This window comes from Vulpes lagopus, chromosome 8 (assembly GCF_018345385.1).
Source record: "Vulpes lagopus strain Blue_001 chromosome 8, ASM1834538v1, whole genome shotgun sequence".
NCBI lineage: Eukaryota > Metazoa > Chordata > Mammalia > Carnivora > Canidae > Vulpes > Vulpes lagopus.
This window is the reverse complement of record NC_054831.1, coordinates 11,151,448-11,165,710: the sequence shown is the minus strand read 5'-3', so window position 1 is coordinate 11,165,710 and position 14,263 is coordinate 11,151,448. Positions and strand designations below refer to the sequence as shown.

Genomic DNA, 14,263 nt, shown 5'->3' with positions numbered 1-14,263 from the left:
GTTATTTCTTGCTGTTTGTTTGTCCTATTATATGCATTCATCGTGGAAAACTTGTAGAGAATAGAAAATTATAAATAGAAAAAAATCCTATCATATCATTTATATGCAAGGACTATTAACATTTTGGGGGTATTTAGTTTGTTTTCTTTGCAGATATTTTTTATGTAGTTCTGAGAATATAATATTCATCTTAAAAAATTAAAACATAACCATAAGTATGCATAATGTTTACATTTATTTAATCACTTCCCTTTTGATATTGAGGTGTTTCTGATGTTTTCCTGTTATGAATAGTGTTTGATGAACATTTTGTATGTAAGTAGTTAGCTATGTTTCAGATTCCTTCTTTAGAACAGATTGTTAAAGGTAACTACTAGGTCAAAAGGTGTGAATGAGGTTCTTGACTTGATACAAATTGGTGAATTTATCCTATTTTATAGTATATGAAGCTATTAATTTTCACTTGGACTTACCACTTTTTTTTTTTTAACAGAACTATTTTATAAACATGTAATGTCTATATAAAGGTTTTGGAAGCTAAATGGAGAAGAATCCTTGTATATCCTTGCATTGAGAATATAGTTAATTGGCCTGAGTAAATGAAGTGTAAAAAGTGCAATTAGAGAAAGCAAATGAACTAATGTAAAATTTCCTTCACATTATGTAATTTATATAATTATTGTGGCCTGGCAAAATTGTGTCTTCCATTTGTGTAAATCGAGTCCTATTTTAAATGCACTGAGTCAGCTCACTCAAAGAATTCCTGTAATAAGTGTTCTTGTTAAGTGGGAAAAAGTTTCATAGTTTGGTTATGAGTTCATTCTGGTTGTATTTGTTTCATAAGTTCAAAATTTTGTCACTTATTTAAGTAATATGAATGCCTTTATGTGTAAAATGGACCCCATGATACCAGAGGGCCTTTTGAGATCTGTGAGTAAATAAGCTATACATTGCACTGCTCTCATGAGTGTATATAGCAGTGTATATAGATTACATTTGTATAATATAACTAAAAAAGAATCTGGGGTTTCCTCTTTTAATGATAGGGGTATAATTCTTAGCTCCAAAATTTCTTATCCAAAACATATACCGTTGTAATAGTGTTTGATGTTTCCTTATTTAGAAAATTATTGCTTTGCCTTTTCCTTTTTTAAAAAGGATACTGTAAGGGAGGTAGAAAGGTAAATGGTTGGCTGGAACAAGAAAGGAGATAATTTAAGGAGAGAGTAAGTTGCTAAGTGAGAGGGAGGGAGTAGTGGAATTTAAGAGAACAGTAAGTTAATTCCTTCTTAAGTTATTTTGGAACAAGGTAGGATGTAAATACAAATCATAAATAAGTTTCCCTGAAAATGGTGAATCTAGTCTTGTTGTCATGATACAGATGATTTGGAAAACAAAGTGTACTGCTTTATTTTTTTTTAAGATTTTATTTATTCATGAGAGGCAACCAGCTAGAGGCAGAGACACAGGCAGAGGGAGAAGCAAGCTCCGTGCAGGGAGCCCGATGGGGGACTCGATCCCAGGACTCCAGGATCACGCCCTGAGCTGAAGGCAGATGCTTAACCACTGAGCCATCCAGGTGTCCCAAAGTGTACTGCTTTAAATGAATAATGGCTTTCCTAAATTTTCCCTTTTTGGAAATTTAGAAGTTTTTATTTTTTATTATTTTTAACAATTTTATCTATTTTATTTTAGAGAGAGCATGTGAGTGGGTGGAGGGAGGGATAGAGGGAGAGAGAGAATCTCAAGTAGACTCCTCACTGAGTGCAGAGCTGGGGATGGGGCTTGATCTCACAACCCTGAATTATGACCTGAGCCGAAACCAAGAGTCAGATGCTCAAGCAACTGAGCCACCCAGGTGACCCTACAAGAGACTTTTAAAGTCTTAATTTGTGATTGCAAAAATACTTGAAAATAATTTGTTCTGTAGTTGTTTCTTGATAGATAAGTTTGAAAGTTTTATGAAGATGAAATTGCTGTGTTCATTTTTTTCTACTGTGCAGTCTTTATTTCTGTATCTTATGACTTAACCCAAGAACTAAAAGTAAATGAATTAGTTTAAAATTTAAAACAACAGGGATGCCTGGGTGGCTCAGTGGTTGGGTATCTGCCTTTGGCTCAGGGCATGATCCAGGAGTCACAGGATCAAGTTCCACATCGGACTCCCTGCATGGAGCTTGCTTATACCTCTGCCTGTGTCTCTGCCTCTCTGTGTCTCTCATGAGTAAATAAATAAAATCTTAAAAAAAAATAAGACAGCAACGAAACCCAACTTAACATTTTCCCTTTTCAAAATATGAAACAGATAATATGCTTTGTCATAATCCAAAGCATGATCTGAAAGATGTACCATCTGACAGAGAGGAGGAGTGGGATATGATAATTGAGGACCCTTCTGTTAATTCTGAATTTCCCTTATTGTTGACTTAAAATTTTATGAATTTCTAGGACTATTGCACACCATACTTAATTATTCAAAAATGTTTCCAGATTATTTTTGAAAGACCTTTCATTCACTTACTATTTTGCATCCTTGTTAAATCAATTAGCATGGATGACTGCAAGAGGAGTATGACATATTATGTAAAAATATTAATAATCTATTCTAGAACTTGGATTCCAAATGAGGCCTTTAGCAGAGGACATGACTCAAACATAATTTTATGAAACTTTGCATAGATTACTTGTTACTTTGCATAGATTATTTAACTATGGGTAATAGAGTAGGCTACTCTGGTAGTTGGACAAAATGTAGTTTTTTTTACTCTTCTCTGAGTGCATTTGTATTCAGTTTTTTACGTGCATTGTAAAGATCATCAGTAAATTTAGAGATAGAGTTCTCTTAAGGCCATCTATACAGAAAAGGCTTCAAAGTTGTAAAAGAACATTTAATCAGGTGTCCAGTATTTCTCGAATTCCCTCATGTCCCTTCAGTTTCCTCATGAGCACTTATATGCCTCCTGAGGTGATGAAAATGTCCTTTATTATAAATTTTTATCTGAATTGAAGGAGAGGTGAGACTTCATTCTTAAGGGTTAATAATTTCCAGTTTTCTTGGGTTAGTTTTCAGTTTTCAAATCGGCCTTAAGCTTAAAGGTAATAGCTGTTTGATTGGAATATTTGTATAGCTCTAAACTTAACAAATCATTGTTATTTGCTTAGGAAATGTGAAAATATTTAATTGGTTACTATTTGAATTCTTTACCATAGAGATGTTACATAATCTTCTCCTTCCATTAGAAACCCACTAAAGCAGTATTTGTATTTCCTAGAAGCTCAGGTGTTACAGGTGCGATGTGTTCCTAACTAGATGGTTATCTGAATTTATATTTAAATGTATCATTAGTGAGTCTAACTTACTTGGACAATATCTGTTGTGAGGATTAATAGTTCAAATTAAATTGTAAATACTTTTAGTTTATGAAGTGAACAGTGTTCCACGTTTAAATGTGCTAGTTAAAAACGTTTTACATTGATGTGAAATTTTTAAGATACATAATAGTAAATTTGTAAAATATTTTATTTTTTAGGAGAGGGTTAAATCCACCACACAGGGTGAAATCTATCTCCATGACAACATTCACACAACAGGAAATTGAATTCCTGCAAAAACATGGAAATGAAGTAAGTGTTTTTTACAATTTTTAACTTTTTGGCATTTTAATAAGATTTAATAAGTTGTTTATAATGGTGAATTTCACTGTCTAAAAAGTTATCTTTGTATTCTATATTTAGGTATTTTAGAATGTACTATGTGATAATGTACTTAGAATTAATATCTACTAAATATCTAATTAAGTACCTTTATCATGAGGTGAAACATATATCTGAAATTCATCAATGTTGAATGTAAAAGGCATTTTTGGAGGACATCTAGTATTGGAATAACTGCTAGTGCTTGCTTTAAAAGACCAAAAGAGAGAGGAGAAAGAGAATTAACTTTGTGGTACTGTGGTAAACTTCTGTTAGGCCGTTGTGTGATCAGCTTTTACCTGAGTTCCCCTCCTGCCTTTTTATTATATGCTGAACTTCATGTTGAGCCCGTGCTGGGTGGGGAGGAGGAGGCTGGCAGTGCTGGGTGGGGAGGAGGAGGCTGGCAGTGCTGGGTGGGGAGGAGGCTGGCAGTGCTGGATGCAGAGGAGGCTGGGTAGGGAGAAGGAGACTGGCAGTGCTGGGTGGGGAGGAGGAGGCTGGCAGTGCTGGGTGGGTAGGAGGCTGGGTAGGGAGGAGGAGGCTGGCAGTGCTGGATGCGGAGGAGGTTGGGTAGGGAGGAGGAGGCTGGCAGTGCTGGGTAGGGAGGAGGCTGGGTAGGGTGGAGGAGGCTGGCAGTGTTGGGGACAGCCCAGCCTTAAGGACAACTCAATAAGAATTTGAAGAGGAGCTTTTTCCTTCTGACTGCTTTAATAGGTTTCCAGTAGTTTCATTCTGTATGCTTTCTTGTTTTTAGTTCTATGTTTTTACCACGCTGTTGGTAAAAGTGGTGATCTAATATTTGAAAGAAAGCTATAAAATTGACCAGAAAAATGGGCATTTGGGGATAATGAGCCATGCATTCTAATTAATAACCATTATTTCATTGTTTCATAGGGAGGAAATAATTATTTATACTATTGCTTGTATATTTTTGATATAAGAAAAAAGAAGTTGTTTTAAGATTTTATTAGTGTAGTCTTTTTCACCCTGAGAAGATGTATGTTAACATTTTGCATTTTGCCTAACATTTTCTTTAAATTATTTTTTAAGATTTTATTTATTTATTCATGAGAGATACAGAGAGACACCGGGGCAGAGACATAGGCAGAGGGAGAAGCAAGGCTCCTTGCAGGGAGCCTGATGTGGGAACTCCATCCTGGGACTCCAGGATCACGCCCTGAGCCAAAGGCAGGCGCTAAACCGCTGAGCCACCCCGACGTCTCCCTCTCTAACATTTTTATAGTAATATCTTAAACTTGCTTGCCTTCTTGTTATGCACGTGTGTTTTTGGCTCTAAAACAATGAAGAAGTATACATTCAAAATTATGAAATATTTTTAAATATGTGGTTTAGAGAAGTGAGCACAGAGCACACTATTTTGCTGATAAGAAATTATTTTGCATAATCAAGTTCCATACTGATGTGGGAAAATCTAAAGCCTAGGGGAAAGGGCAGAAGATTTGTAATGGCTGTACATATAGAATAATATATTTACTGATTGAAGTACAATTTGGACTGTTTTTATGAAGTTTGGGATTAGATCAGCAAAGCAAACTTTTAATTCCACTCTTAGAGTGTTGGCCTAGTATGCAAAATTTTGGACATCAGAATATGAAGTCATAAATAAATATTTTTCTGTGCTTAGATTAATTGTCTATTGATAGTAGATAAAGTCAGAGTAGTATAACTAAAAAGATAACAGTCCATTGGAGAAGTAAGTAAAAACATCTGTATCTGTCAGGAAGTAGCTAAGGTTAGGTGAAGATTGGTCTCCAAATACTAAGATTGAAGGAACTTTCAGTTGTGTTAAAAGCATTTAACGTAAGGTTTCCTCTCTTAAAAAAGTTTTAAGTGTCAATGTAGTATTCTTATATAGAGGGATAGAATTGTACATTAGGTCTCGATAACTCATCTTGCATAAGTGATCTTTACACCCATTGAATAGCAACTGCCCACTCTTCCTTCCCAGCCCCTGGTAACTGCTATTCTACTTTCTGCTTCTGTGAGTTTGACTGTTCTGGATACCTTGTGTAAGTGGAATCATGCAGTATTTGTCCTGCTGTGACTGGCTTATTTTATTTCACTTAGCATAGTCTCTTCAAGGTTCAACCATTTTGTTGAATATGGCAGTCACTAAGACTGACATCAAAATAAATTTAGTATACATACAAGAAAATACTTGATTTTAGGCAACTCATATCAAAAAGTAGAAAAAAAATTAAATTTAGAGATGACTGGAATAGGTTCATGAATTTCAAATCCTTTTTTTTTTTTTGAATTTCAAATCCTAAAAGGAGTCATGGAAATTGATAGGTCACTTAAACACTCACAGGGCAGTTATTGTGCTAGGTACTGCAGATTTAGTTACAGACGTTTCTCATGGGTTTAGCTGACACAAGGCTTACAGTCTGCTTAGGGTTATAGATATCTGTAACAGTGATAGCATGTTAATTAATGCTAAAAATTAGTTTCAGAAGTAATATGCAAGGAGAGACTTTTATTGGTGAAACGGAGAGTATTGGGAAGATCTCATAGAGGTAAAATAGTTAGAACCTAAGCTAGCACGAAGACATTGGTTCATTTGTTTTTAAGTTTGTTTATAAGTAATCTCTATACCCAATGTGGGACTTGAACTCATGACCCTGAGATCAAGAGTCACATGCTCTTGTGACTGAGCCAACCAGGTACCCTGTGGCAGGAAAAGATATTAGAGGCAGAGCAAATACAGTACACAAAGAAAAGGGGAAATTATCGTAGTTCATACTGTTAGACAATACACCAACCTTGTATATATTTGTTAAGGCAGATGCACATAGTTTCTTTCATCACTAAGAATATCTTAGAACCTAAGCATTGGGCTAGATATATTTAATTCTTTTTTTTTTTTTTTTTAAGAATTTATTTATTTATCCATGAGAGACACAGAGAGAGAAAGACACAGACATAGGCAGAGGGAGAAGCAGGCTCCATGCAGGGAGCCCAATGCGGGACTCGATCCCGGGACTCCAGGATCACACCCTGGGCCGAAGGCAGGTGCTAAACCGCTGAGCCACCCAGGGAATCCCCCGATATATTTAATTCTTAACAATATTAATGGTTTCTGTGTTTTTAAAAACTTGAGAGATGCATGGAAGATGAGGATTGATATTATGAAGTGCAGGATGGTTAGCACAACCTAAAAACTTCATAGACTTCAAGTGCAGGTGCTTTATTATTAGTTTATCTTACTTAAACATTTAAATCTTAGTATAACATGCATGGAGAAAAGTATACAAATCTTAATGTTTCATTTGAAAACATGTTGCCATCTTCTTACTGTGTGTCATTTTTCAGTAGTTTGGGAAGGACCATACTCAGTCGTGTGTATGTGTGTATTTTGGGTTTAAAAGGCACTGCTGTCATACATCTTGTGCATGAATGGGTCATGTAGAAGATGAGTGTTTCACCAGTTAAAAGAGTAAATTGACAGCTGTCTGGGATCTTCTTCCTCTGGAGGGCTTAGTGTTCTGAGGGGCATATTTGGTTGTCATGATTGGGGTATTGTGGGCTTAAGCAGGTAAGTGCAGTGGTTGTTGGATGACTCACAGTGTGTTGAATGGGATTAACCTACATTCCACATGCTTTGGATGTTCCTCCAGACATTTATATGTGGGAAAACCTGTTTACAGTCATCTGTATGTATAACTTAAATCTGTTTTAATGCTTGCATTAAGTTGTGAACAATTTGCCAAAGAAAATCATGCTGCCAAATTCAGAATAAAGAGTAGGAGAGGACTGCCAAGTTGCAGGGTAAAGGACACAGACACAGGGAAACCATTTAATTCACCATCAGTGCAGCAGCCTAGCTAGTACATGTATATATCTAGGGAAGATTTCATTTTTCATTCAGAACTATATTAAGAATTGTTCAGTGGTTTTGGAAAATCACAAAACTGAGAGCATTGCCACTTACGGTATTTGACTTATTAAAGTACGTCTGAATTGGTCTGTAAGCTGTGGTAAGCAAATAAAATTACTACTATTTATAAGCATATATCAAGGATATCCCCGATATTTATAATAGTATATCATTAGTTTCTACAGATGTGGTTTACAAAATACTTGAATATTACTTTCGTATTCTCAGACTCTAGTATGTTTGGTGGAGCAGATATGTACATTAGTACATTGTAGAACATGGCATAGCAGATATTGTAAAATATTTTGCAGTAAAACACTTTGTATTTATTATTTGAGGAAATTATTTTGACTTTTTTAAAAAAGTAAAATATTTTATAAAAAATTTCCACATATCTTGTAATACTTTCTTTCACATTGTGATGTTAACTTGAAAAAAGTCTTTAGATATTGTGGGTAATTTATGGTCCTCAGTTTGAAAGAATTTCACTACCGGGTTAACTTTTGATTATCAAAGTTAATGGAAGGAGGGCTGGTGATCAGTGCTATAGATAATTAAATAAAAAGAAAATTTATTGGTAATTTTATTTTGCAGCATCAGTTTTTCTTTTCTGGTAGCAAATTAACTCTTCTTAATTATGCTCTAGGGCTGAGAATAAAAGAGTTACTACTGATGCTGTGCAGGCATACAATCTACATGTAGAAATAAAACCATGCACTGATTGACAGTATTTAATTATCTTTATGTTAGATTATCAAAATAACCCAAGAAACTACTGCTTAAAAGAAAACTTTTTTAAACCCATAAAGTAAGGTACTCTTTTCTCTGTTAACATTTCTTTTAAAAGATTTTATTTCTTTATTCATGAGAGAGAGAGAGAGAGAGAGAGAGAGAGAGAGAGGCAGAGAGGCAGAGACCTAGGCAGAGGAAGAAGCAGGCCCCATGCAGAGAGTCTTGTGTGGGACTTGATTCCAGGATCATGCCCTGAGCTGAAAGCAGATGCTCAACTGCTGAGCCACCCAGGCTTCCCTCTATTAACATTTAAGATGGATTGACTTTTCATTTTTGAAGCAGAGACTTCTTAATCACCTACTATGTACCAGGGACTGTCCTTTGGATGCTAGAGATAATGTCAGAAGTAAAAGCAGACATGATCTTGCCCTTAGGTAAAGCTTAGTGGTTAGTGAGGGAGAGAGACAATAAAAACCATTTTGTCAATTCCATTTTGGTTTAAGAGTAAGAAAGGGCTTCAGTTGGGAGTTGTAGATACTTTGAGAGTATGGGAGACATAGTATTTTTTAGGAAGTTATGATTAAATAGGCCTTATCTTATAAGACAACCTATTCAGAGCTTTGGGTCAATTAAATTGCATCTTTGGGAGAGATTGGAGCTATTTATAACCAGAAGCAAGCACTATCACACACAAAAAAAGTTTTGTTTCTGAAAAAATTTCAAATTCCAGATTGACATTCTCTGACAGTTTTGCTGGATTATGCAGGTATCATTTTATGATATGTTATATGTACCTAACCTATTATGAGGTTAAACAGAACACTAGTGGTTTATTTCCTAAATGATCCTGTCCTGTAAACTATAGTAAACTATAGTATGTGATGTTGGTTCTCCATATAGAATCGTGCACTCTGAAAAGTAGAAAGCCAACATCAGAAAGTGTTTGGGACATTATCAGCAAAGACAGTGAACCTTTGTATTGTGAATCAGTGTATGGAAATATCATGTAGTTTCAAAGTATTGTATTCATTTCTTTATGTAGTTTTTATTAAGAGATAGACAGACTTACCCAATCTGTAACTCTGTAGGGAAGTTGATAGCTTATTAGATACTTCTTGAGGTGCAGTGGTCTTGTGCAGAAAGGGTAGGATTTGGACTGGGCAGGCTGAGAACATTGGACAAGATGCCTCTGAGACTCCATTTCTACTAACTATAAAGTAGTGACAATAATAGCTTTGTATTATAAAATACTTTGAGGTCAGACAACCTATGAAAGTTCCTAGTGTAATTCTTGTTGAATAATGTAGATATGCAGATGTTTATTGAATCGAAATCTAAGATAATAGAAGTTATATGGGTAGGATTATCAATATTTTTACTCCCTGCACAGAATGGTTTTACTGGAGGAATTTTTTAGTTTTCATAGAATACAAAAGTATCATTTATGTTAATACTTGTTTTATGTATTTAAACTCTTGGAATATTTTAACTTTTATGCTGAGCTTAAATAATAATAATAGCAAAAATTGGCTATTATTTTAGTAACAACCTTTTTTTTTTTTAATTTTTATTTATTTATGATAGTCACAGAGAGATAGAGAGGCAGAGACACAGGCAGAGGGAGAAGCAGGCTCCATGCACCGGGAGCCCGACGTGGGATTCGATCCGGGTCTCCAGGATCGCGCCCTGGGCCAAAGGCAGGCACCAAACTGCTGCGCCACCCAGGGATCCCAGTAACAACCTATTAAATGTCATTATTGAGTGCAGAGCTAAGTTACAAACTCATTACTTCAGAATCTACAATTACTGTGTTGTTGTTAGCAGAGGTTGGCAGACTGTTTCTATAAAGGACCAGTAAATATTGTAGGCTTTGTGGGCCACCTCCATACACTCCATACAGTCTGTTTCATATCCTTGTTTGAAAAAAAAAAAAACTGTTTTAAATAATCCTTTAAACATTTAAAAACTGTTGTTAGGTCAAGGGGCAGTGCAGGAGCAGGCCAGTGGCACAATTTGATCTGTAGGTAGTTGGCTGAAGACTGCTGGTCTATGGCATTCCGAAGTTTTCAGTTCTCAGTATGAATCCTTTTATAACCTTCTTAGTTATTAATCTTTTTCTTGCTTCATTCCTAGCAGAAATGTTTTAACTATAGTGATCTCTGTTTTGTTTTCCAGATATGCTCTCTATTTCAGTTTTCTTGCCATTTTGCTCATGTTGTTTTATTTATTGTGAATCTTTTTTAAAGCCCTATAAAATTTTTACTCTCCTATCAAGTCTTCCAGGAGTATTGTGGCTGACAGGGACTATAAAACCCTCACTCATACTTTAAAAATTTATATATGCACACACATTCCCTATAAGATACCACACAAATTTTTCTTTAAAGATTTATTTATTTATTTGAGAGAGAGTGTGTGTGCATGAGTGAGTGTGAGGGAGGGGCAGAGGGACAAGGAGAAGGAGAGAACCTCAGGCTGACTTCCTGCTAAGCAGGGAGCCTGGATACAAGGTTTTATCCCAAGACCCTGAAGTCGTGACCTGAGTGGAAATTAAGAATTGGTTGCTTGCTTAGTTTACTGAGCTACCCAGGCACCCCTACACAAATTTTATTTTTGTTGCTCTTGTAGTTTCTTCTGTATTGGCTATACTACCCTTAAAACAGTATAGACATTTTTGTGGCATAATCTTATATACCTTTTCATTACACTTAAAACAGTGAGAATGTACAAGAGTATATACCCAAGGGAGTTGGAAACTTTAGAACCATGTGGGTTTCATTGGATTTACTTGTAGTAGCGTAGGTAGGTAGGTAGGTAGGTGTGAAAAATCATGGGCTTTACTCCCCAGAGATACTAACCCTGGATGTGGAGTGTAGCAAAGGACTGTCTGTTTGCATTTTTGGCCAGAACTGCACTGTGATTCTAACCTGAAGGCTGTAGACTATCATTTGAGAAAACCACTCTAGCAACTAAAGCCTCCAGATTAGGACTCAGAATAATCTTTGGTCTGATTTCACCACCACTAATAAGATGAATCCTGTCATTTGGGCAAACTACTTTTCCCTCAGCTTTGTTTTCCTTTGTAATCTGTGAGAAGTGCTTGTTTTGTACCTTTGTTTTGTACGTATTGTAACATGGTCTTTTTGTTTGGTGACTGAAAACCCATAGTATTGTAGAAGGAGGTAGATGTTAGTTTGTAACTACTGTTCTGAGCATTTATTTAACTTTGTTTTTGCACTGGTATCCCAGGTCACATTATTTCCTTCTAGCTTAATTGTCTCAGTCATTCTAGCTTCCTCTTATCTCCGCTTTTTTGTTTACTTCTTTCTTGTTATCATTGTGTTATCTTTTTAAAAACTTCCTTGGATCTAATTAAAAAATAGAAATTGTTAGTCTTTTTTGTTTCTTTTGAAACTTTTTGTTGGGATCCCTGGGTGGCGCAGCGGTTTGGCGCCTGCCTTTGGCCCAGGGCGTGATCCTGGAGACCCGGGATCGAATCCCACGTCGGGCTCTCGGTGCATGGAGCCTGCTTCTCCCTCTGCCTGTGTCTCTGCCTCTCTCTCTCTCTGTATGACTATCATAAATAAATAATAAAAAAATTAAAAAAAAAACTTTTTGTTATGGAGATACTCATATATCTACACAAGTAAATAGAATAATATAACAGACTTCCACCAACTGTGGTCTTGTCCCTTTTTTATTATTTTGAAGCAAATTTGAGACCTATGAGTTCATCTTAAACTCATCAACTTATGTTATCTCTAAAAAAAAAAAATAAGAACTTTAAAAAATATATTCTCACAGTACATAGTTTTCACATCCATAAAAATTAACAATAATCTAGTTATCTAGACACTATTCAGATTTCTTTTACTTCATAAATTTCAGTTTTTTCGTTCTCTTAAGAGTTTGTATAAATCAAGATACAAGGTCCACATGCAGTGAGTGGTTAATATGGGTTTTGAAACTGTACTGCTGATAAGAGATCAGAGACTAGATGATTATGGTTTGGAGCCTGTATCACTTGGTCTGTGGGATAGAGCCAGTTTTGCATCAGGATTGTGGGGGCCTCAGACCAATGGGGCTGGATACCCTGTAGCCTGGGGGCCCTGCCATCTTAAGTCTTTGGGAAACAGAAGAGCTCAGATGACTTTAGGCCTCACAGTCAGACCTGCAGCACAAGTGTCCAAGTGGTACACGTCAGAGGTATAGTCCTTCACCTATGTCTCCTCCACTGCCCCAGCATCAGCTGCTATATATAGCCTTCTAACAATTGATGTTTAGTTCTTACTACAGAGCAGGAAAACTGTATAGCACCAGTATAGCCACTAGCATTCATCTTGGCAGCAGAGGATGCCATCTGGTTATATGGTACTTTATGAATTGGTAAGAAGAATGTTGAAACAGGTTCTGGGGCCATAGCATAGACTTTTGAGGAATTGGTATTGGTATTTTTGAGGAATGATATTGAAGATTTCTTTGTTCTTTTTCATGAAATGCAAGCCATCCTGCACAGGCAAGATCAACTTTGGGTAGGAGTAAGCAAAGGCCATGCCCAGCAAGAACTGCTTAGAGTTTTAGATGATATCTTTTCAGTCTTCTACTGGACCATGGGCTCCACCAATTCTTGAGTCTCCTATTGGCCTGTGACTCAAGGATCTTTGCAAGGATAAGGTGGTTGTGAGCAGTCATCTTCCATTGCAGAACTTGTCATAGCATGGTGCTGTAGGTCTTACTGCAGGTGAGGGGGGTTCTCTAGAAGTGTGAGTGTGGTGGTGCAGTAGTGGCTCTGCTTGCCAGGTTGAGCTACATGCTGTATTGTCTTCAGAATCCCAAGATCTTATCTTGGGCAGAGGCTGCTCAAAGCCACAGCATAATGGCCACATTTGCCTACCTTCTGCCCCTTCCACCTTGTAACATTTCATTATAAAAAATTCAAATATGCATAAAAGTGGGAAATTTATGCAGGTACAGTAAATATTGTACTATGTTTGCTTTAGCACATATCTGTGAGTCTATTAGTCCATCTTATATATATATTTTTAAAGATTTTATTTATTCATGAGAGACACAGAGAGAGAGAGAGAGAGAGAGAGAGGGAAAGACACAGGGAGAAGCAGGCTCCATGCAGGGAGCTTGATGTGGGACTCGATCCCAGGTCTCCAGGACCATGCCCTGGGCTGAAGGCAATGCTAAACAGCTAAGCCACCGGGGCTGTTCATCCATCTTATATTTTTCTTACATTTCAAAGTAAAGCGCGAAAAAAAAAAAAAATAAAAATCAAAGTAAGCTGCAAACATTAGTTCATATCAACACTTAAATCTTAGGATATCATTAGTTGGAATTCAGTATTTGTTAAAAATTGTTTGAGGTATAATTTACATAGACTGAAATGTAAAGATCTTACCTTGGGAAGAGTTTTGATAAATGCATCCAATTTGATAACCTAGACCCCTGCAGAGATACAGAACCTGACTGTCTTCTCAAAAAGTTCCTTGCCATTCCATCTTATTTAGTCTCTGCCTCATCCAGAAGCAACCACTGTTTTGGTTTTTATTTGTGTTCATAAATATAAATTAAGTGTGCTTCTTTGTGTAAAAGTTCTTTTTGAGAGTTGTGCATGTGAACACATGTTCCTTTTTTATTACCTAATACTTTTCTATTATATGAATAGATGATGTGAAGATCAGAATTTGTTTATTCTTCTCTATGATTAGTGAGTATTTTCCTTCAGTCTGTGGCTTTCTCATTTATTTTCTTATTGATGTCTTTTGACAAGCAGAAGTTTGTCTTTTTGATGAATTTTATCAATTTTTAGTTTTATAGTTAACAGCTTTCTCAGCTGTCTTAAGAAATCTCTACCTACTCCCAAATTGTAATAACCTCATTTTATCTTGGAAGCATTGAAATCTTTACGTTTTACATTTATATCTATGATTA

The 14,263-nt window shown here is 36.1% G+C and overlaps 1 protein-coding gene across 11 annotated transcripts in view; it reads left to right on the top strand.

The window, feature by feature from the left end:
* AGFG1 (ArfGAP with FG repeats 1) overlaps nucleotides 1-14,263 on the top strand; it is an 82,607-nt gene that overhangs the window by 14,204 nt on the left and 54,140 nt on the right. For all 11 annotated transcript variants that reach the window (XM_041765854.1, XM_041765853.1, XM_041765849.1 and 8 more), the window contains one exon: nucleotides 3,531-3,624. In XM_041765854.1, coding sequence (XP_041621788.1) covers nucleotides 3,531-3,624 — 94 coding nt within the window. The remainder of the gene's footprint in view (nucleotides 1-3,530; nucleotides 3,625-14,263) is intronic.